Source organism: Danio rerio, chromosome 18 (genome assembly GCF_049306965.1).
Source record: "Danio rerio strain Tuebingen ecotype United States chromosome 18, GRCz12tu, whole genome shotgun sequence".
Classification (NCBI taxonomy): domain Eukaryota; kingdom Metazoa; phylum Chordata; class Actinopteri; order Cypriniformes; family Danionidae; genus Danio; species Danio rerio.
Window position 1 is genome coordinate 21,448,528 of NC_133193.1, and position 23,611 is coordinate 21,472,138.

General features: G+C 34.1%; 1 protein-coding gene across 4 annotated transcripts in view; it reads left to right on the forward strand.

The window, feature by feature from the left end:
* Positions 1-23,564, forward strand: part of uacaa (uveal autoantigen with coiled-coil domains and ankyrin repeats a) — a 36,456-nt gene extending 12,892 nt beyond the window's left edge. For 2 of the 4 annotated variants that reach the window (XM_021474414.2, XM_073930308.1), the window contains exons 4-16: positions 877-941; positions 1,644-1,701; positions 5,847-5,917; positions 5,997-6,103; positions 9,164-9,342; positions 10,424-10,458; positions 12,750-12,830; positions 12,941-12,968; positions 13,117-13,157; positions 15,955-17,121; positions 18,646-18,777; positions 22,517-22,582; positions 22,668-23,564. In XM_021474414.2, coding sequence (XP_021330089.1) covers positions 877-941; positions 1,644-1,701; positions 5,847-5,917; positions 5,997-6,103; positions 9,164-9,342; positions 10,424-10,458; positions 12,750-12,830; positions 12,941-12,968; positions 13,117-13,157; positions 15,955-17,121; positions 18,646-18,777; positions 22,517-22,582; positions 22,668-22,739 — 2,102 coding nt within the window. In that variant the 3' untranslated portion in view covers positions 22,740-23,564. The remainder of the gene's footprint in view (positions 1-876; positions 942-1,643; positions 1,702-5,846; positions 5,918-5,996; positions 6,104-9,163; positions 9,343-10,423; positions 10,459-12,749; positions 12,831-12,940; positions 12,969-13,116; positions 13,158-15,954; positions 17,122-18,645; positions 18,778-22,516; positions 22,583-22,667) is intronic. The other 2 variants (XM_073930309.1, XM_073930310.1) reach the window with 1 other exon arrangement.
* The last annotated feature ends 47 nt before the right edge of the window (positions 23,565-23,611 follow it).

The window sequence follows — 23,611 nt, forward strand, 5'->3', positions numbered from 1 at the left end:
TAATGCATTACTTCCTGAAGTAACTGTCCCCAACACTTCTCATTAGCAAGTAAAAAAAATGTTTTGCACAATTATTTTTTAATTTGACTGTCAATTAATAAAGAAATTTGAGTTTTATGTTTTTTTTTTTGAACATTTTTAATTTTATGTTAAAGTAAAATTGAGGCAAAAATAATTACATCTGAGAGCAATGTCATTTTCAGATTTGACCAGCTCTTTAGCATCCACAATATTCAGTTTTGGCATATGATTTACACTTCACTGTATCACTCATTTTTCCAGCTTTTTTTTTTTTTTTTTTTAACTTAGTTTAACAAGGAGTGACCAATCTTTTTCGCAAAAAGGGCCAAAAAACAAATATCATTGCGAGCTGTGTGCCGAAGTTAAATGTACTAAACTATATTACATTAATGTTGCCATGGCTAATTTCCTAATCTATTAGAAAACATGACTTTCAGTAATATTAACGAATGCAGTATAACATTTAAATTAATAACTTATTGCAATAAAAACAAGAACAATCACATTTATCATACAGTGGAGTTCAATGCTGAATACACTAGTAAAGCACAATCCACTATTGCTTTGAATTGTCCTCTATCCGTCAGGTGACAGTATGTATATTTAGAGTAAATCTGATTAGTTTACACCATTTAATTTCAGGTAGCTTTTAGCAAACAAACAGAGGGTTATGTTAAATTTTAATTCACAATCTCTAAACCATGCCTATCATTCTTCCTCTCTTCTTAGATGGCCCCTGGGCTATAGTTTGGGCATCTCTGGTTTAACAGTTTCAAGCTTTTTGGAGGTTATTGTATGTTTGCTTGTAAATGTAATTACAATGTAATGTAATATAAATAATTTGTCCTCTCTCAGGCAAAACAGCTCTTCATCTGGCTGCAGCCGGCGGTCACTCTGTGTGTGTGCAGAGTCTGCTGCAGGTACGTGCATTATGTTTTCCCGCTAACAATTGCAGGAAGAAAGAGTAATGAGAAAGCACTTTGGAATGTGTCAGTGTTGACGTATAACCAGCCCTTCAGCGATTACACTGGCAAAGACTGCTCAACGTTTTCTTTTCTTTCCTTCACCGCTATGCTTTTTGTTTTATGTCTAAATCCCATGTTTATTTGCTTCCTTCTTTCTCTGGACTTTCTTTTTGCTTTTGATCTCCACATAAAGCTGCGTGCTTAAGGCAAGGCTGGAGCAATTTACTGCACTTTTTTGTATCATAGCAACAGTTCTTTTGCTCACAAATGTGACGCTGAGAATTTGAGGTGTGTTATCTGTGGTTCATTTGTGATTTCTCTTTGGTGAAGCTTTCATGTGTCTGCAGCTGTAATTAAATATTGGAAATGAATGCAAATGAGTTTCAATAAGCAGTCAATTGCATTAAAGCAGCATAGCAAAAGATATAAAAAAACATGGACAAAGTGAAGATATCAAAGAAGCAGAAGAGAAATAAATGGCAACGTTGGTTCCAAAAGCGCTAGATTTATGTAATGTACATTTTCTTCAGTGTTTTTAACTCTGTTTCTCAGCAAGGTTAGCCGAGCATGTGTGAATTAACTATAAATTATGTAACTATAAATTATGTAGGATTTGAAAGCATATATAATATTGCTTTTTTTCTTGTTTTCTGCTAGAGTAAATGTCCTGTTGACAGTATAGACCTGCAGGGGCGTACAGCTTTGCATGATGCAGGTATGTGGATTTATTTTATGAAATTGACTATACTGAAAATGAAAATTATCAAGTAATTGACTCCCCCTTAAGCCAAGCTAAAGCTGTATATGCGTTTTATCAGACAAACACTACTGAAGTTATATTAAATAATATCCTGGCTCCAAAAAGTGTGAACAGTAAATGCAATGAAAATGTACTTTTTTATGTGTGGCTCCAGAAGGAGAAGACACAAATGATGTTTTAAAGGGCACCTAGTTTACCCCCTTTTCAAGATTTAATATTAATATTATGGTTCTTCTGAGTGTGCCAGTGTAGGTTCAGTTCAAAACACAATTCAGATTTTTTATTATTATAATGTATTAAAAAGTGTTATTTTGGGGGCGTGTACACAGTTCGCTGTTTTAGGGGCGTGTTGCTTCACATAAAAATTAGTTTCGACATCCCGCCAAACTTAACAAGGGGGTGGAGCCAAGAGCTCCCCTGCTTTGTGTTTGGCAACAGACAGGCAGACAGAGAGAAGCAACATGAGTGAGAGTATCATCATTCAGCCGAACATGTACGACTCTGACACAGAGCAGGCAGACAGTACAAAATAATTTGTGACTTTGTATAGTTTTACAGCCAACTGTGTGCTAGTTTAAAGTTCTGAGCTTGTATACCGAGACTAATAACCACGCACCCTGAATTAAATTTGACTGAGGAAAACTTTGTTTTCCGGGAACAAAATTGGGAGATGGGTCTGAAATACGGGAGACTCCTGGGAAAAACAGGATTGTTGGCAGGTATGGATGCATTTTGTGTTTACACCAAAGAGCCTTACATCTAAAAATAGAGCAAGGGTATTCCTTTGGTGACATCGCTTTGACTCACACGCTGAAAATGGTTGACATGAAACGACAAACTGAGGATGTGGTACTGTGCGCCTGTCAATCAATATTAGTGGGCGGGGCCGCACTTATACGTCCAATTGGTCCACTGTTTTTATGTTGTTAAATTGGAAGAAAAGGGACTATATACAATAGGATGTCTATACACTATACCTACACACGTCTGTCCAAACAGCTTAAAAAGTTGATTTTTTACCATAGGTGCCCTTTAAAGGGTCACGAAACACCAAAACACATTTTTTGAGATGCTGACAGTCATATACAGTTGAAGTCAGAATTAGTAGCCCCCCTAAATTATTATAACCACTGTTTATTTTTTTCCCCAATTTCAGTCAAACAAAGAGAAGATTATTTATCAACACATTTCTAAATACAACCCATTTCTAATAACTTATTTTAGTTGTATTTTTTTGTGATTTAAGTTTTTATTGATTTTTACATGTGAGTGGTCACAGCATCTTTACAATATTCTTTCAATAAACAAAAGAAGATCCACTCTTCAACCCCCCCCCAACCTCCACCCAACTTAAGATTTATTTAAATATTTATTTTATCTTTGCCATAATGACAGTAAATAATATTTGACTAGATATTTTTTAAGACACTTTTATACAGTTTAAAGTGACATTTAAAGGCTTAACTAGGTTAATTTGGTTAACTATGCAGGTTAGGGTAATTAGGCAAGTTATTGTATAATGATGGTTTGTTCTGTAGACAGTCGGGGGGAAAAAATTAGCTTAAAAGGGCTAAAAATGTTGTCCTTAAAATGGTGTTTAAAAAATGAATAACTGCATTTATACTTGCTTAAAAAAACAAATAAGACTGTTTGTAGAAGAAAAAATATTATCAGACATTCTGTTAATTTTCCTTAATCTGTTAAACATCATTTGGGAAAAATGTAAAAAAAGAAAAAAAAATTAAAGGGAGGCGAATAATTCTGACTTCAACTGTATGTGTTCCACGGTGCTAAAAACACTATTGAGACGCATATATTTAGCTAACAAGTGAAATTGGTTGTTTTTGCGTTGTTTAGTTCAAATTCGTTCTTCCGGTTTAAAAAAAAATTTTGAAGCAACGTCACAGCCATGAGATTATTGTGCAAATTCCAGTGTGGAGATTGGCTGTCTGAAGCAGCCCGTACATAGGGACGTCATTGAGTTTTCAACACATCTGTTCATTAATTCATGAGAAAGACTTGGTTCGAACAAATCAGGGTGCTTGCTTTATTGTAAATGAGATGCTTCAACATCTTCAGAGAACAACTTTAGTCTTAGATGCAACATTCATTTTTCAAATCTTGAACAGAGACTGGCATTACCATAGACATTATAATAGATGGTGGCCGCGTTGACGTGTCAAAGCAACTGACGGGAAGTGGACCATGCTTACTTTTAAAATGTACTTTTATAGCAAACAAAAATCTATAGAAGTCAATGGCTATTGTTTCAACATTTTTCTTCTTTTTTTTGCTTTTTTTATAAAATTTTTAAAAACATAGTATACACATAACATTTACTAAGAATGCTTACATTCATAAAAAAATAAACAAAAAGATAAAAATAATAATAGATAGATTATAATAGTAAATAAATAATGACAACTAAAAAAAGAAGAAAAAAGTAGATAGAAATAAAGAAACTCCAACATAAAGACAATAACTACAACAAAGTCCCTGACAACATTTGAAAGATCAAGTAAATGTTTCGATTAATATCCCAGGTTTGTTGGAAAATGTCTGATTTCAACTGCAAAGTCATTTTCTCAAATATATACAATTTAAGTCAGAATTATTTTCCCCCCTGAATTATTAGCCCCCTGTTTATTTTTTCCACAATTTCTGTTAAACGGAGAAAATATTTATTTAACACATTACTAAATACAACTCATTTCTAATAACTTGTTTTAGATTTATTTAAAGCTGTAATTTATCTATTCCATGATGACAGTAAATAATATTTAACTAGATATTTTTCAAAACACGTCTATACAGCTTAAAGTGACATATAAAGGCTTAGCTAGGTTAATTAGGTTAACTAGGCAGATTAGGATAATTATGGTAAGTAATTGTATAACGATGGTCTGTTCTGTAGACTATTGGAAAAACAGTTAGCTTAAAAGGGCTAATAATTTGGACCTTAAATAGTTTTTTTTAAAAATTAAAAACTGCTTTTTTTCTTGCTGAAATAAAACAAATAAGACTTTATCCGGAAGAAAAAATATTATCAGACATACTGTGAAAATTTCCTTGCTCTGTTAAACATCATTTGGGAAATATTTAAAAAAGAAAAACATTTTTAAAGAGGGGCTAATAATTCTGACTTCAACTGTGTGTATTTGATTTAGCCTCTGTGTCCATTCTGTCAAAGTAGGTCGGTGGGTCATCATCCAGTTTACAGAAATTATGTTCTTAGCGGTTATTAATAATTTATGTAGTGCAAATAGATCAGACTTTCTGAACTGATCAGTGGGAAGCCATCAAGCAAAAAATAAAAAATAAAAACACTTGGTGCAGTTATGTCGTATCCTAAAACTTTACCAATCTCCCTTTCAACCTTCTGCCCATACACTTGTATGTTGGGACATTCCCAAAATATGTAAACACAATCCCCCACTTCTCCACAATCTCTCCAGCACTGTGATAATTGTAAAAAAACTATCGAATTTAGCAACCACAAATGGAACTCCGAAGAACCTCATCTTCATCTTCCAGTCGAACTCCTGACATTATGATAACTTGTGCATATTTCTTCCTACATTTCATCCTCATCCTAAATTTAACATATATTTTAATTGTAGGCGTATGCATTGAAAAATATAATAAATATTTAAATATATAAAATGTTATATAACTTTTGTTTTATTGTTTAGTCTGGTGAATAATCTCATGACCAGTTCAAACAACTTGACTTAAAACTATTTGTGCGCACACTGTTAAGGGAAGAAAGCTTTTATAAGCATGGCCTCATGTAATATTTTACAGAAGTGTTTAATTCATGTTGATTTATTAACATGCAAATATGTTTTAGGCCTACAGGACTTTCTACAATCTTAAATATTTGAAGTGTTCCAGTGGCTTGGAGCTTTTTCTTTTGCATTCTGAAGCTCTAAATAATGAGTTCTTTCATTCTTTGGGTGTGTGTCAGATTTGTTGTTGTCATTGTTTTGAGCAGATCGGTCATTATAAATCTTTCATTTGCACAAAAGGACTGATATAGCTTCTACTTGTCAGGCTTGATCAGAAAATTATAACGTCTTGTGTCTTGCTTTTGTTTTCAGCATATCTAGGCTGCAAAGCTACCATCAAAGTGCTCTGTGACAGCGGCGCATCTGTTGATGCTGTTGATGCAGTAAGTTCAGAAACAACTAAATAAATAAATAGTAGATTAAAAAATTGATTTAGGATTTTTGGGATTTTCTTTTTTGCAGGATGGTCGATCACCTTTATTGCTTGCGGCTAAGATGAGCCAACCAGCAGCCTGCCAGATACTCATTCAGTATGGTGCTCGCACCGTTGTCCGAGACAAGCAAAACAAGTTAGGGAAATGTTTTAAAATAATTATTTTCTGAATTTATTATATATATTTTTTGTTTTCTTTTCTGTTTTAGCTGTATAATCAAAGCAAAAGCCAGAGGAGGAAGATTACATTTTATATTCCAGTGCATATTTGCACTCAGTTCCAGTTTTTAAACGAATCTGAAGGGACATAATGTGAAAATCTGCACTACGTCCTTAGAAAGTCACCTTCTTTTTTCCTATTGAAGTGGCATACGCTAACATTTGTACACTGACTGTGAAAAAAAACAGCTTTAGGAACAATGCTGAATGCTGCATGGCACACTTGTATTGCATCCAATATTATAGCTAAAGAAGATTTGCTATATACATTAAAGGTGTTCATAAAATATTGTGAACGTCTGATGAGGTGATTTACCACCACTTGCCTTTAATTCAGCAGTCAAAGTTAATTCCAGTTGATTTAATTCCAACCTTCAAAGAGTGAAATCAAACCAGCTTTTGAATAGCCTCCAGTGAAATGTTTTTAATCGCAGATGCTGGAGAAGGGAAAGGGCTTTTCATTTTTATTTTTCAAAAACTGCCCAGAGTAGCTTCGTAATATTCAAGTTCATCTTGGTGCAAGTGCTTTCCATGTTTTATGAGCATGACACCATCTTTTTGGCATTTCAGCATAAGTGTCTGTGATTAAAGTTTTAGCAGTTTCAGCTCTTTCATGGATGTTAGCTTTGTGAAGCTCTCTCTCGTCTGTTATTTTAGGGAACAGGTTATCCAAGGTAGATGTTGAGGTCTGAATACACATAGCTGCTGTAGTTTTATGTTTCAACAGTTCTTCATAGTGTTTATGGTCCCTATTATGTATTTTTAAATTTTTGGAGACTTTTGTTCTTTGCTGATGAAGTCATGCTGTCCATTGTGAGCATAATCAAAATTGTAAAGAATGTTCTTAAAAACTCCAACCGATTGGCCTTTTAGCTTTACAGATGCATCTTCTGAAAGGGCTTCTGTGATTTGCCCTTACTGGAAGCATTACAAGCTACTTAGTTTTTACACACAGTTTGTACTAAACATGCAACTTGCTCTTGCTGGCCTCTTTAGTAGGTATTCCTTGCAATTCCATGTTGACGTGTAGCAATTTTGTCACTTCACTTTTATGACGTCAACCCCCTTTTCCAGCACGCCCCAAACTTATTCTATAAGGTCTGGTGGCTGTAGAGGCCATTTTACAGCAAACCTAATTTCATTTCAAAGTCACCAGTTTGAAAGATTTGAGCTTTATGACATGATGTATTAACCTGCTGGATCGAGGGATCACAAGATGGATACACTGTGGAAAATGTTCCTTAGACGACCATAACCAGCCTGCACCTTTAATACAAGGCAGGATTGATCCAGGATTTACATGAAATTTTCATGATTTTGGTGAACCTTGTGAATAGTGAATCTTAGTCTTAGTGAAGAGCAGGAACACCATTGTTGTTTTCTGATGCTGTAGCTCACCTGCTTTAAGGTTTGATGTGTTTGATGTTCAGAGGAGGTTTTATGCATTAAGTATTTGAGTTATTGCTGCCTTTGTATGAGCTTTAACCAGTCCTCTGACCTCTGAGGCCATGTCTACTTTTCACTGCCTTTTGTTTAAAAAAAAAAATCTTAATAATAATAATTTTGCACTGTAATGCATATTAAGGGCAAGCTGAACCCAAATGCGGTGATAAAAGCCATTTATGCTGGGTTCACACTAAAGACTGAATTAAGCATTTGTATTAGTAAAATGCATAAAAGACTATGAAATTTGAGAACAAAATTGAATTACCAAATACTATTCAAAGCGGTACGCTGACAGTAAGAAGCTAGCAGTTTTTTAACATCTCTGGTACAAATCACATGCAAAGTGTGTGATTGGCTGTACAGATATTTGCATTAATGAGCCGATAAGCAGGCATCTAGAATCCAGCCGTCACAATGATTTCACACAGTGCACAGTATAGTTCCTAGCCAAGTTGGCCTAGAAAATAACAACTTTTCTTCATTGTACACAATGCATCTACAGAAGAGTCCAGCTTTAATAAACTCTCATTTACTTCTGCATTCTTTAAATTTTAAAGGTCCGTACTGGCTCAATACCACCATAAGTGGTTCCATTCTCTCATCAGTTGGAATAGAATAACTTTTGTATAAACTATGATAGAGACATTTTCTGTTTTCTTATTTTTACTGACATGTGCAGGAACCAAAAAATAATAATTAAATCAACCTAGACCACACAGAACCTAAAAGGAACACTTTCAAATTTGAGTTACCCAAAAAAAGCCTTTTTTTTTAGTGGTTAATAAAATACAAACAAAATAAACTATTATTTTAATTACTTTTAACAGTGTTTTCTGAAAATTGAAAGAGTTTTCTTCAAAATGAATCCAAACTTTTGCATTTACACCTCCGCATGTGGATATGGGAAGCTTTTTAAATTGGGTTGGCAAAATTTAAGGCGGAAACCCCAAAACAGCACTTAACTTTAAGAGGTTAAATTGCTTTCAAATTTTAAGTTGATTTGTTTTTAAAAAAAATGTTGATTAAAACTCCTACAAAATTTGAGTGAGATGCTAATGGTCTAATGCAAGGATGTCAAACTCAATTCCTGGAGGGCCGCAGCCCTGCACAGTTTAGTTCCAACCCTAATTAAACACACCTGATCAAACTCATTGAGTCCTTCAGGCTTATTTGAAACCTACAGGTAAAGCTGCTGACCGCACTGGGCTTTTCCTCCCATAGACTTCCATTCATACGCACGCAAATGCGTCAGACTGGAAACGCAGGGTTATGCGTCAAGTTTCTCAGATTGCATTGCTTTAACAAATTAAGTTAATTAAAATTTAAACAGTATTTTTTTTATAAATGATATAAAAATATTTAAATCAATGGGTCACTTAGAAAAAGCTAATGCAAATAAAGAGATTTGTTAACCTTCACAAAAATAGCCATATCTTGTTATTTCTTAAGTAGATACCATAACAATTGATTAATAGTTTCTCCCTCTGCCCCACGTCTTATTTTGTGATTTATTTGTTGGTAATCTGTCTAGGACTGCGCTAATCTTAGCTTGTGAGAACTCCTGTAAAGAAGCGGTGGAGATAATCCTGAAGACTAAGGCTGATGTTTTTGCTATGGATGTTCATGGGCATGACGCCTATCACTATGCCAGAAAAAGCCAGAAACAGGACTTGATCACACTTGTCCAACATGCACTGGAAAGTGCAAAAGGTAACACTCCAGGATGACATTCTAGTTTTTAAATCTTGTAGAAGATCCTCCCACGTGGTCTGTTTGTATACTGTGAAGCGTGCTCTATTGCACAGGTCTCAAACTGTAAAATTAAATGTAATACTTTAAGATAATCTATATCTCCAGTGTACTTTTTACTCTCCATAAAAATGTTGATAGAAGCTGGCAAGGTGTTAAACACAAACAAACTAAAGGTGACACAGTTTGAAATGGAACTGAACATTTTGTCCTGTTTTTAAGCAATATACATGCACACGGTGAAATGAAACGCCACTTAATCTTAAGGCCAGAAATGCTGTATTTTTCAGCAAGGCAGGGCAAAGTGGTGCTCTTGTTATCCTCTCATGTAGCTTTTACTGGACCTGCTGGTCATGCACATAGCAGGTCAGTTGAGTTTAAACCATGAACCAGTAGCGCACTGTCATTTCTGGATTATGTCGTGTCATTACAGAGACGTGTCTGATAGATTCAATTCCTGCTGTGCTCACAGAGACTTCACAGATCCAAACACTAACAGAAAATCCATTTTCACGAGTTGACAAGTCTGATTTCCAATTTCAAGAAAGAAAGTTAAAGAGAAAAATAATTTCATGAAGAAACTTACTCTTAGCACATCAGCTGCTGATTCTTAGATCACTGTCTCTGAATGATGCTTTTAATATTGTTTAATCTGCCTCACCTAATGATAATACAAGGTTCTTATTAAAGATTGTCACACAAATAAGATAGATAGATAGATAGATAGATAGATAGATAGATAGATAGATAGATAGATAGATAGATAGATAGATAGATAGATAGATGAAACGGTTAGATTAATTTATATCTGTAAAAATATATATATAAATGATTGTAAGTTTTTCATAACAAATTATGTTTTATCTCAGTTTATCTATTGCAGGTTTTTGGTATATCTTTATTTTTTTGTTGTTCTGTGATGGAAATTGGCTTGCATGAAATGAAGGCATATTCGTGACATTTAAAATAATCCTCTTCAATGTTTGTGCATTTGCAACAAAAGCCTAATATGCATTTTCATTTCTCCCTATTTTGTTTTCAGCTAAAGACATTGGCAGTTCACAGAGGACTACACAGGTAACGTTAAAGTTTTAACTGACAGATTATCTGTTTATCATATGCATATTCACAATCAAGTTGAAATATTAGTCACTCAAGCCTGAAGAGGAAGTTTACAGTAGACAGTAAGGCCATGGGTTTGCTGCAGACAGACGAACTCAAAAGCTTTTATTGATTTCACTGCCATCTAGAGTCTTAAACGGCAATCGCAGCGCACTTTAATTAAAGCCATCCTACTTCACAGGCACTTGAGAATGACTGGTCAATCTCTGCAGCGATGGAAATCAATCTGATGAAATTTAATGTCTTCTGCAGCTGTTGATGGAGAGGAATACCGATTGTTTTTGCTCATGTGCATCAAAATAGTTTTTTTTCAATTCTGACATATTGATTTAACCTTCAGGACTTGTTCCATGAAGTGTTGTTGAGAGGTGCATTTATTTGTAAGGAATTTTTACAGAAATATATCTATTATGGATTTGAATACACACTTGAGTGTACCAAAATGTAGATTTCTTTCTTTCTGAAGAAATTCATTATTTTTATAAAACATGAAAAAGTGTTTGCACTCTAACCTGTGTTAGGAAGCATACAAAAAGTTAATTGGGAAAGGTGAATATGTGGTTTGGTCAAATATAAATTATGTTAAATATATATTAAGTGCTGGTAGATTGCCTATAGAATAACAACCGCAAAAACTGTTGTAATTGACAGTTTTGTCTTCAATCCTAGTTGTAAGGACAACAAATAATAACTAGACTTCTAGTTGATCATTTGGAAAAGTGGTTGAAAGTAGATTTTTCTGATGAATCATCTGTTGAACTGTATCCTAATCCTCACAAATACTGCAGAAGACCTACTGGAACCCACAAGGACCCTAAATTCTCACAGAAATCAGTTAAGTTGGTGAAGAAAGAACCATGGTTTGGGGTTACATTCAGTATCGGGGCATACGAGAGATCTGCAGAGTGGATGGCAACACCAATAGCCTGAGGTATCAAGGCTGCCCATTACATTACAAACCACTGGAGAGTGCAAATTCTGCAGCAGGACAACACTTCTTATACTTCAGCCTTTATATCAGAGTTTCTGAAAGTAAAGAAGGTCAATCTACTCCAGAATTGGCCAGCCCAGTCACCAGACATGAACATTATTGAGCATGAAGGAGGCATTAGAGATGAATCCAAAGAATCTTGAACTCTGGGAGTCTTGCAAGAATGCTTCCTTGCCATTTCAGATGAGATGACCTTATTATTAAGTTATTTGAGTCATTGCTGAGATGTATGAATGGATTCGCCCAAGCTCATGGGATTCATTTAATATATTCATTATTTTTCCACAAATATTATTATTATTATTAGTTTTTATTTTTATTTTTTTTATAAAACTGTGGTGTGATTTTAAAAAATACAGGCAAATAGCAATCAGCACTGTAAGAGTCTAAAAATATTGTCAGACAAATCAATATTAATACCCATGGCTCCTAATGATACATTGGGATTTTTAATTCAATACTGAAGAAGAAACATCTTGAGTGGCCTAAAGGAAAGTAAATTAACAGTGATTTTTTTAAAATTTTGTGTGAACCCTCCCTTTAATACAAAAAAAAAAGCCATAGACCCTGCAAACAATTTTAGCTTCTAAAAACATTCCCCTAACATCCTATTTAGTCATTCCATCTTATTTTTCATTTGTTCTTTATGAAAAGGCTGGATGTTTCGAATGTTTAATGTATTATTTTTTGGGGGTTTATTAGAATGTAATTCAAAATACTTTTATAATATTTCAGTCTCATGTTATATTAATGCTCTCAGAATGTTATTTAAGACATCATTAGAATATTTCATTCACATTAAATGAATGTACTTTTCCCTAACATTCTAAGTAAGTTATAAAGATTGTATAATAGAAGATTTTTAGAATGTTCAAAGCATCCAGCTTTTTTTGGTTATAACATTTCAGTCTCATGTTATATTAATGCTTTCAGAAGATTATTTAAAATGCTATTAGAACGTTCCATGCACGTTATATTAATGTTGTCAGGATATTATTCAAAATGCTATTAGATCATTCCATTCACATTATTTTGATGTTTTCTAACACTTTTCTACCAAAGTAACAGGAATGTTCCAGAAACTTTTTTTCAATAATGTTGCATGCTGACATTAACCTTTTACTAATTTTACATTTGCTTATTTTACTGAATGTTTTCAGAGTGTTGACTGTTAACTGAGAATGTGTTTATTCATAATTATATAATGTTAATTCTTTTTTATTGTTATTAATTTGTTTTACATCTGAATTCACAGGCTAAACCCCCACCGGCAGGGATTGGCTGGACCAAAGCAGGATCAGTAAAGGCAGAAAAAGTTTTATCAGAGCCCGTAACAGTGAGTTTCTTTAGCGCATAACATTTGATTAAGTCTGCTATCAGGCAGCTGATTGCAGTCCTGTAATCAGTTGAGAATGTCATCAGTAAAAGGTTGTGTCTGATTTACAGAGGGAACATGGCAGTCACTCCAATGAAGGTAACTGAGTATTTCTGCTTTTATTTATTTTATTTTTTATAATGTATATTTTTATCACGGCAGAGGATCAGGATTGCAATCAGTCATATCACAAAATCTTTCCAGATCTGGGCTCTAATGTTTTAAACATGTTTTTTGTTCCCTAAAGGAAAAGGTGTCAAACAAGGTCATATTCTGGATGCAACACAGGTAAATGGTCTTGATTTAGTCTCTGCAGTGTTCTCCTAAATAGGAGCAGTATGTACTTTTAGGTTTAGTTAATGCTTTGCTTAATATGCATATGACCTTTATCCTTCTCACTCTGTCTATTTATTTTTATGATAAGATTTACATTTTACTTTAAGGTTAATATTTACCATAAAATAGATTAATGCAATTCAAAATAAATATTTCATCATTCCTATTGTTTTCAGAAATGCACAATTTCTCATCTTGTTTTAAATGCTGAAGACTTGGTCTGAGTTTCCTGTGTCTCCTTTTTGCATGGTTTTTTAGCATGTTTCTATTTGTCATCATAGTTGCACATTGTTGATTTAGTTTGTTAGTTTTTTACTTCGTATATTTCGCTCTGTTTCTGTTGTTCTTTGTCTGGTGCTGTTTGTGGCCTAGTATACGGCTGCTTGCGTGAATTATTCCCTTCTATTTTACACTGACATTTAGTTTTAAATATAATAATAATTCATAATAGTAATAATTCCTTGCGTTTATATAGCGCTTTTCTGCACACTCAAAGCACTTTATACATTTTTGGGGGGAATCTTATCATCCACCACCTGTGTGCAGCATTTGTATGACGTGATGGCGGCCATATTGCGCCAGACCTCACACCACACACCAGCTGATTGGTGGAGAGGAGACAGATTGATGCAGCCAATTATTATATGGGGATGGACAAAGGTCAATGGGCAAATTTGGTCAGAAGTTAAACCCCTACTCTTTTTCGAAGGACATCCTGTAATTTTTTTTTTTTTTAACGACCACAAAGAATCGGGACTTTGGTTTAACGTTTCATCCAAAAGACCGTGCTTGTTGACCAGTATGAACAGAGGCTCCATCAATATACTGGGGCGTTAGGACCCACACAAACTCCAGATTGAGTGCCCCCTGCTGGTCTTACTAACACTACTTCCTGCAGCAACCTAGCTTTCCCCTGTGGTCTCCCATCCAGGTACTCACTGGGCGCAGCATTGCTTGGAGACTATATGAGAGTTGCAGAGATCTAGCTGCTGGCTAGAATTGCAGTCAAGTCTGAAAAATGTTTATGAATTCAGATTGTTTTTCTCCTTGAAACTGTAACGGGTTTATAGTTTCCCAGTTAACCCACTTAATTTATCAAAATTGCGAGTTTTCAGTTTTAATCTAAATACAAAGTTAGGAGTTTATATATATATCAATGAATTAATTTTTACTACTTTTTTTTAAATATGCAAAGCTGTTCAATTTTTTTTTTTTTCCCCTAGTATGAATTTATATCTTATAAATGTGATGATGGTATAACAGGACTTTCAGTAAAACAAACTAATGACACAGCAATAAATAGCATAACTTAAGGAGCGCCTATTATGCATTATAAAAGGTCGTATTTTTGTTTTCTGGGTGTCCAACAACAGGCTGATCTGCATTCAAGGTCAGAAAACACTTTTATTGTCTTATAATATGCATTTATTTTTACCTAATTATCCCAATGACTCCCATATGATTCGTTCAGTGATTTATTTGTTTCCAAACCCCTAACGTGAGGCTAAACTGTGCTGATTGGTTCGATGACCCAGTCTGTTGTGATTCAGCGCAAGACAGAGAGAAGCGCCCAAGTAGTCAAAACACATTAAAGGAAGAAGCACGCGTCGTGTTTTCAACATGGTCTTTGATGCGATATGTGAAATAGCCCCATACAGATTTAACCTGAGAGACACATTACACGCACTGATCTATAACAGATACATCATTATATGCTGCGCAGAGCGATTGTAAGTTACTACACAATTAAATACATATTTTGCAAACTACAGAAAACGAGGCAACCATTTTAATCACACGTCACGTTGTGTAGGAAGGAGAAACACTTACATGATCTGGAGGAGGAAGAAACTGGTCTATACAAACTGTGTAACTGACAAGGTCCCATACATTAGTCTTTGCTGATCCCTCCTTTTATAACAAATGGCTTGCAAATCCCATGCTGCAGCGTAGGTTATTGTATCAATCATCTGAAAAATGACAGGAACAATCACAGTACTAGGTTTGCTGTACTGTGGTGTTGTTGTGAAAATGAACTTTAACCATTTATTCCTCACAGTATTGCCAGCTTTCAGTGAGAGTAATCTTTTCATCATGATCAATCCCATGATCCCTCACACTACGCTAGTGTCTGAAGGGAAAGGCGCATTCACGTTTTACCAGATCCAGTAGTTCATATTTGGTATTTTTTCGTGTTGATGTTGGTACGAACAGGCAAAAGATCCTGATGAGCGGCGAATCATTTAAATGACTCGGAGTCAAATCTTTTATGAATAAAAATTGATAATATTTAAACAAGGTGCACTCAGGTTTAAACCTCAGCTGGATGTTTTCATTCATTTAGAGCTGTGTTGGACAGTAATTTTCAGAAACCCATAATAGGAGCTCTTTAACATACAAAAACTATTTTCACTAAACAAATGCATGTAGATTTAACCAGTTACGAACTGGCAAGTACAATGTTGAATTTCATATAAAATTTCGTAGAAAAAAAATACAACAAAACTAAATAAAAACCACTAAATAATTGTTTTTTTGATTTCAGTGACTCAAGTAACGTGGCTGAATCACTTTTAAAATGCAAGCACTTTTCTGAGAGTATATAGAGATTAAAGGGCAAAATCCTCAATCGATGTCATCCATATTTTATATCCCATATTCATCAAACTGAACATTTACTGCTGTTGAATTAAAATCGAGACATGAAAGAGTGTGTTTTACTTTAACATTAGCCTTGTGAATTATTCAGGTCAGGCCCCCACAGTCGGCTCCAGCACCCGTGAGATCTGCCCCGATGGAGTTATTGCCCGGCGAGGTGGAGGCCCTCAGGAGAGAACTACGAGATGCTAGACGAAGACAAGAAGCAGCAGAGGCTGAGGTGCACAAGCTGGATGCGGCACTAGCTCTGCGGGCTCAGGAATATGAAGCACTGAGAAGATCCAGCGAACAAGCTCTTCACGCATCCCACAACAGAGCATGGGAGCTGGAGGAGGCATTGGGTGAGGTTCAGAGAAGGATGGCAGGATCAGAATCCCGCGTCAGGCAAATGCAAGCTCATCTAATGGCCGTCAGAGAGCACTTGGTGGAGGAGCTGAGAGTCCAGCTTCATGAGGTTAAAGGTCAGCGGGAGGCAGCCGTAGCCGAACTGGGAAGAATGCAAAAGGAGCTCCATCAAAGCAGGAGGGATGTGGAGAAGCAGAAGGAGAATCAGAACTCCTTGATGCAGGAACTCAGCCGGCTTTCTCAGGAGCTGCTCAGTAGGGAAGAGCTAATAAACACATTGAGAACCAGGCTAGCAGATATAGAGACCAACCATGCAGAGATGTTTTGTAAAGAAGCTCAGACTCCATCAGAATGGTGCAGTAAACATGAAAAGAGCACCATCACCGAGACGTGTGGAGATAATGTTGATCTGGAGAACTACATTAGCAAGGACGAGCATGCAGTTATAGCTAGCTCGCTGAGTGATGCACTGAAACAGGTTGAAACCAAAGCCAACGAGGCTCTACTGAAGCACCAGTGCATTCTGGAGGAGAACCAGAGCTTGTTGACAGAACTTCAAGAGCAAAAATTAGAACTGGATACTATTCAGGAGGCTCTGCAGGCTAGGTTTGTTCCTGCTGCCATAGTGGAGGAAAAGGAAAAAGAGGTAGAGCAACTCAAAGTGGCTCTGGCAGAGATGGAGAGGAGACCAAACAAAGTCCCAAACACTAAAGAAGAGGGCGTTCAGACTGAAGAACAGAGGTCATGCTCTAGTGAGGTGCAGCATAACCAAGTGTCATCGTCTAGTGAGAGTATCAGAGCACAGGCTGAAGACGCTGGATCTGCAGGGGAAAATGTGAAGAAAACTGAAATTGAAAGCAAATGTCACACAGCTGTGAATCAGGAGAGCACATCATCTGATCATGTGTGTGAGGTACATTGGTATTATTGATTGTGTACTTATTTACAATAATTTAAAAAGATTGATTTAACAAATTTTTATCCACAAAATTAGGACTATATATACAGTTGAAGTCAGAATTATTAGCCCCCCTATACATTTTTTATTCTTTTTTTAAATATTTCCCAAATTGTATTTAACAGAGCAAGGAAATTTTCACAGTATGTCTGATAATATTTTGTCTTCTGGAGAAAGTCTTATTTGTTTTATTTCAGCTAGAATAAAAGCAGTTTTAAAATTTTTAACATTTTACGGTCAAAATTATTAGCCTGTTTAAGCTATATTTTTTCGATAGTCTACGGAACAAAACATCGTTATACAATAACTTGCCTAATTACCCTAACCTGCCCAGTTAACCTAGTTAAGCCTTCAAATGTCACTTTGAGCTGTATAGAAGTGTCTTGAAAAATATCTAGTCAAATATTATTTACTGTCATCATGGCGAACTCAGATCTGCACCCAGATTACAATATTGGACATTGACATAAATTATTGTAAATATACTGTAAAAATGTTAAGCTTTCATATTAAATGTGTAAGATTAAAGTTTGAAATTTGACATAGGAATAGAGCAACACTAAACGTGTGATCAATTTAAATGGCCAGTATTAAAATGATATACTGTTTTGTCAGACATTTAATTTAAAAAGTCAATTCACATCCTAAAGAGATAAAAAATTTAATCACTGATAAATGGCTGATGTTCCATTACATAGCATTTTGCATTTTGTAAATGCATAAAACATGTATTAATATTTTAAATAAATCATTGAAATAATTAACGAGACTAATAGCCTAAATCTGTCATTTTTAAATGTTACAAAAATACTGAAAAATTCAAATGACAATGATAAATGGCTGATATTTAAATTCTATACCATTTTGTCCAAATGAATTAAAAACAATAAACTTAAATGCTATTTGCTATTTAAAAAGATATATTAAATAAAATAATATTTGATATGTTAAACTGCTGATTTAGTAGTACTATGTCTGAATAAATAATTATAACTTCATGCTAAAATCAATCAGTTATATACTGTACATGACTTTATGTAACTGATAAAAAATGAACCAGTATTATTTTGTTTAAATAAGTGAACAATTTAAGAGTTTAGATGCAAAAACCTCTAAATGGTGTTTGATATTTTCTTCTAAAATTACTTTTTTTCTGACTGCTGTGTGTAGGCTCAATAGTTTTACTTTTATAGTGACGGATACATTCTTTTTATTGCCTTAAAAGTGAAATAACTGAACATAAACATGGGAGGCTGAAAAAAAAATATTATTTTAGGAGAAAATTTCAGACGACATTTAGAGGTTTTTGCATCTCATCTCTTCAGTGATAAAAGCTTTAAAAAATGAAATAGCTAACAAATAAGTCAAATTACACCCTGACCACCTTGGGGTGTTTTGCTGGGCAAGCCATGCTGACTTTTGTGAAAAACAAAAAAAGAAAAGAAATTTAATCTAATTTCATGGTGTTCTCTGTCTCAGGGGTCAGTGTTGGAGCATGAGGGTCAAATGTTGGCTCAGGTCAGCATATCTTCCTCCATCAGTTCCTGTGAAGCATCACAGTCTGACAGCTCTCTGCAGGCTCAGGTCTACAGCCTACAAAAACAGCTAGAGGTTAGTTTCTCACTGATTGTCTTTCTCTGACCTTTAGGGTGTTTCTTTGTGGTTCTTTTTGTTAGTCTGGAGTGGACCATGCTTTTAGTAAACATTGGCCCAAAATAAGTAATTGGATAGGCCTGCGATAGTCTCAGACGTCACACTCAGACCACCACCGTACACATGACTCACAAAATGGAAAGCACTTTTGTTTAAGAGGTTTTGTAGTGGTCTTCTTGATGGAGGAACTCTCTTCACTTGGATTCTCTGTAAGATGTGCATGTCGTGTCTGCCTGGAGATAAAGTTGTCGTGATGGCTAATTCTCTTGTATATAAGAAGAAAGTTGTTTGTATTGTATTTATAACAGTTAGCATTTAGCACTCAGTACGATCAACTAATTGCTCTGTTTATAGTTGATATTAGATGCATTCCTGTTGACCCCTAGCATTCAAATCCATCTTAGTTGTCCATTTTCAACCAGTACAAAGTTTATATGGAAGCAAATGAGCTCTCTTTAGAAAACTCGTCTCAGACTAGCCTTACAATATGCAGTGAAGTTGAAGACTATAAAGGAAATCCTGCTCAGCATCCTGTTTTCTTAACTCCTCTAACAAGCTTGTGTGAAGAAAAACCAAGACATATCCAGCTTTTTGGATCATTGATCAACCACATTTTAAAAATTCTCAAAGTGGAACAAACTTATTTCTGCAAAATCCAGGGAAAAAGAAAGTTATTATTTTGCATTAGGAAAAATGTTTGGGTGTTTTTTCTAATTCCTAGCTAAATCCATATACAAACTAATAAAATAGAATTATTTATTTGCTATTATTAATTTGTATATCGATTTAAACACATTTTACTTCTGTAAAAAAATCAAAATAATTATACAAAACGTATACTGTATATGAGATTGCAGAAATCAGAAACAGAAATCAAAAAGAGCTTTATTGCCAGGTATGTTCACACATTTGAGGAAATTGTTTTCGTGACAGAGCTTCTACAGTGCAACAGAATGACAGAGACAGGACAAAAAACAGATCATAAATATATTTTAAAAATATTTTATATTTTAAGAAGTTAATAGTGAATGCAAATATACAAATTGACAAGTGTATGTACAGGTATATTATCATGTACAATGTTAAACGTGCAGCTGTTATGTGCAAATTGGCATGTAAAATATGTTGTTAAATAAACAAGTGTAGATTTGTATAAAAAGTATTGATGTAACAAGAAATTGAACAATATATTCAGCAAGAAATTATAAATCTGAAAATCACTTAAATTATTTTCTTTTGTAAAATACTTGAAATATATATATATATATATATATATATATATATATATATATATATATATATATATATATATATATATATATATATATATATATATAAATCCGAAAACCACCTGAATGATTTTTAACAACTGTTTAAAAATAACAACAGTCCTGAAAAAAACTAAATAAAAGTCAAAATCATAGTCAGCTTTATTGTCAATTTAACTGCATGTACAGGACTTAAAAAGAATATCGAATATGTGTTACTCTTAGACCTTAGGTGCCTAACATATAGTATTAATACAAAAGTAGAATTTTAAAAATAAATGACAATAAATACAATTACACATATAATATAATCTAAAAATATACGTTGAAAAAGTAAACCATACAATTACACTTAAGGGCATAAAAGACATTTGTAAAGCATTTGTGATGAACCACCAAAAGATAATCAATAGAAATTTGTTCAATGTTTGTATCAAAAACAAAAGCTAATATGTTTGCTTTGGACTACATAAAGGTATATATGAAGTATGATATTTAGCTTAAAGTGGAAACCCTGATTAGTTTGCATGTCAGAGTTCACCAAACTTGCAGATTCAACTTCACATGTACGGAAATCAGTTTAATGAAAATTGTGTGACTGCCTATAAATAATAAAAGCAATAGTTTGATAACCATTAGGCCTGTCATGATATCTATTTTTTGTGGTTTGATACATTGCACCAAAATATATTGCGTTAAACGATATTATTGTCATTTTAAGACCATTTTATGCCACTCATTAAATAATGACAGAATGACAATATAACAGCAAGACAATGCAAGTACACTATTCTAAAGAACACATAATATTTGAATCTTAAAAATATTTAATTTAAATTTAATTTAATTGTTAGAGTAATTTTAACAAGTTAATAACTATGCACTGGAATCAGAATGTGAAAACACATATCCTAAATAAATAATAATACATTTTAACAAAAAAGTTCAAGGTAAAAAGTAACAGATTCTGTGATTATCTGCTACCAGATCTATTTTCAGTCGTCAGTCACCCAGTAATTATTAGTAAAATAGTGTTTTTTTAGCCATACTGACACTGACATCTCTAATAGAGATGGAGATGTTGCACAATCAGCTAAAATGTTGTTAGAGTTGTTGTTGTTGTTGTTGTTGTTGTTGTTGTTGTTGTTGTTGTTGTTGTTGTTGTTGTTTTTTATTTTTTATTTTTTTTATTATGTGTCCTGAGTTCGAATCCCTGCTCAAGGACATTTCCCGTCCCGACTCCCCCTCTTTCTCTCCCACTTCGTTGCCTGTCTAAAATACTGTCCATCCTCCCAATGAAGGCAAAAAGGCCAAAAATAAATCTTTAAAATACATAAAAATTGTCATTTAAATGTAAAAAAAAAAAAAAAAAAAAGAGTTGTTTTTTTTATGTATGGGCGATCTACAGTTAAAGTCAGAATTATTAGCCCCCGTTATTTTTTCCCCATTTTCTGTTTAAGGGAGAGAAGATTTATTCAACTCATTTCTAAACATAATTGTTTTAATAACTCATTTCTGATAACTGATTTGTTTTATCTTTGCCATGATGACAGTAAATAATATTTGACTAAATATTTTTTCAAGACACTTCTTTACAGCCTAAAGTGACATTTAAAGGCTTAACTAGGTTCATTAGGTTAACTAGGCATGTTAAAGTAATTAGACAAGGTTTGGAACAATGATGGTGTTAATGTGTTCTTTTTTTTTTTTTTTATTAAAAGCTGCTTTTATTCTAGCCGAAATAAAACAAATAAGACTTTCTCCAGAAGAAAAAATATGATCAGACATACTGTGAAAATTTCCTTGCTCTGTTAAACATCATTTGGGAAATATTTAAACAAGAATAAAATAATCAATGGAGGGCTAATAATTCTGACTTTAACAGTATATTGCATCACTAAAAATAATTGAGCTCATGTCCATGTGTTGATATATTGATTATTGTAACAGGCCCATTGACAGGCCTAATAAAAAAAGAGGAAAGCCTGAAATGGTTCTTTTTTGTCATTGCTGTAAAAAATCCCTTGGGAACCTTTAATTTAAGGTGTGCAGGTTCAAAATGGGTTGCCAGTGTGTTACTTTTGGATGTTTCTTAGCAACAAGGGCATCAGAGGACATGAGGTATTATCTTGAGAGGCCTTTGTCCCTGCTAATTCAACAGTAGCAATGTTTGCAATCCCACAGAGTAACATGAAGATGTCCTCTTATATTAAATGAAGTCTGCTGTGACTCTGATGGCAATGATCATGAATTACTCTCAAGAGTCATCTTAACTTTCTTCAAAGTACTTGCTGCAAAATAGAGCAGTTGTCGACATGAACTGCTTGTTCAACATGCATTGTACATTTCTAAATGAAAGTTTTATACATTATTCATTGTTCTTTTGTACCTGATGTGAGGGGGAAAATCACTTGTTTTCTTTTTTGCAGGAGTCTGGGAGGCATTACAGACATGTGCTTTCAGTATACAGAACACGGTTGCTCAGTGCAGCACAGGTAGCGTTTGACTTGCTTGTGTTGTATAATGTATGTTATATAATGCTCTTTCCAAGTAAACCTGTGAAAATGGCTGCTTTTACAGGGTTACATGGATGAAGAGGCAAGAGTGGCTCTGCTTCAGATCGCTAAAATGAGGGAGGAGTGTGTGTGCTGAGCATTCATGTTTTCTGTTCCTGTATATACATTTCTGCTCAAAGATCTAGAATCTGTCAAACCAACACAATCTCACGGCAATTCGTATATTTTTGATTCAGTGGCTAATTCATTTGAATTCGTACGATCTAATTCATACAGTTTAGTACGATTTGCTCATCACCCAATGATGGTTGGGGTTAGGGGTGGGGTTTCTTGAATCGTACATTTTCTTACAACTGAACTCATACGAATTCGTACGAATTAGCCACTAAACGGACAAAACGTAAAATACTTATGTTTCCTCGTGAGATCAGGCTGGTAAAAATTCAATGTTTTTGTGCTTATGACTGCCGTTATTTGATCAAAAATGCAAAGAAACAATAATTTTACATTATTTCAGTGATAAATAATGGTTTTGTTTTTATTTAAATGTCTTAATTTGTATATTCTGTGATGCAAATGCATTTTTAGTTGATGTCTTAATATTATTATTATTATTATTAATATCAGTGTTGATTTTGCATCAACCTTTTTTCGAGTATTTACTGTCACAAGATCCTTCAGAAATCATTCAAACGCTCAAGAAACATTTCTATACAGACCAATGTCATAAACAGTTGTGCTGCTTAATATTTTTGCGTGAGACTATAATACTGTGTTCAGGATTCTTTGATGGACAGAAATGCATTACGAATATTTTACTTTCTATTTTGATCAATTTCATGCATTATTGCTAAATAACACTAATAATGTTATGTAGGATTTTTAATCATTTTATTCTTGTACATAAACTTATTGGCTTTTGGATAATTTAAACTACAAATAAAATGTAAAATATTGAAAATCTACATGTGTATTTGATGACTAAGGGCTCTATTTTTGACGGTGCAG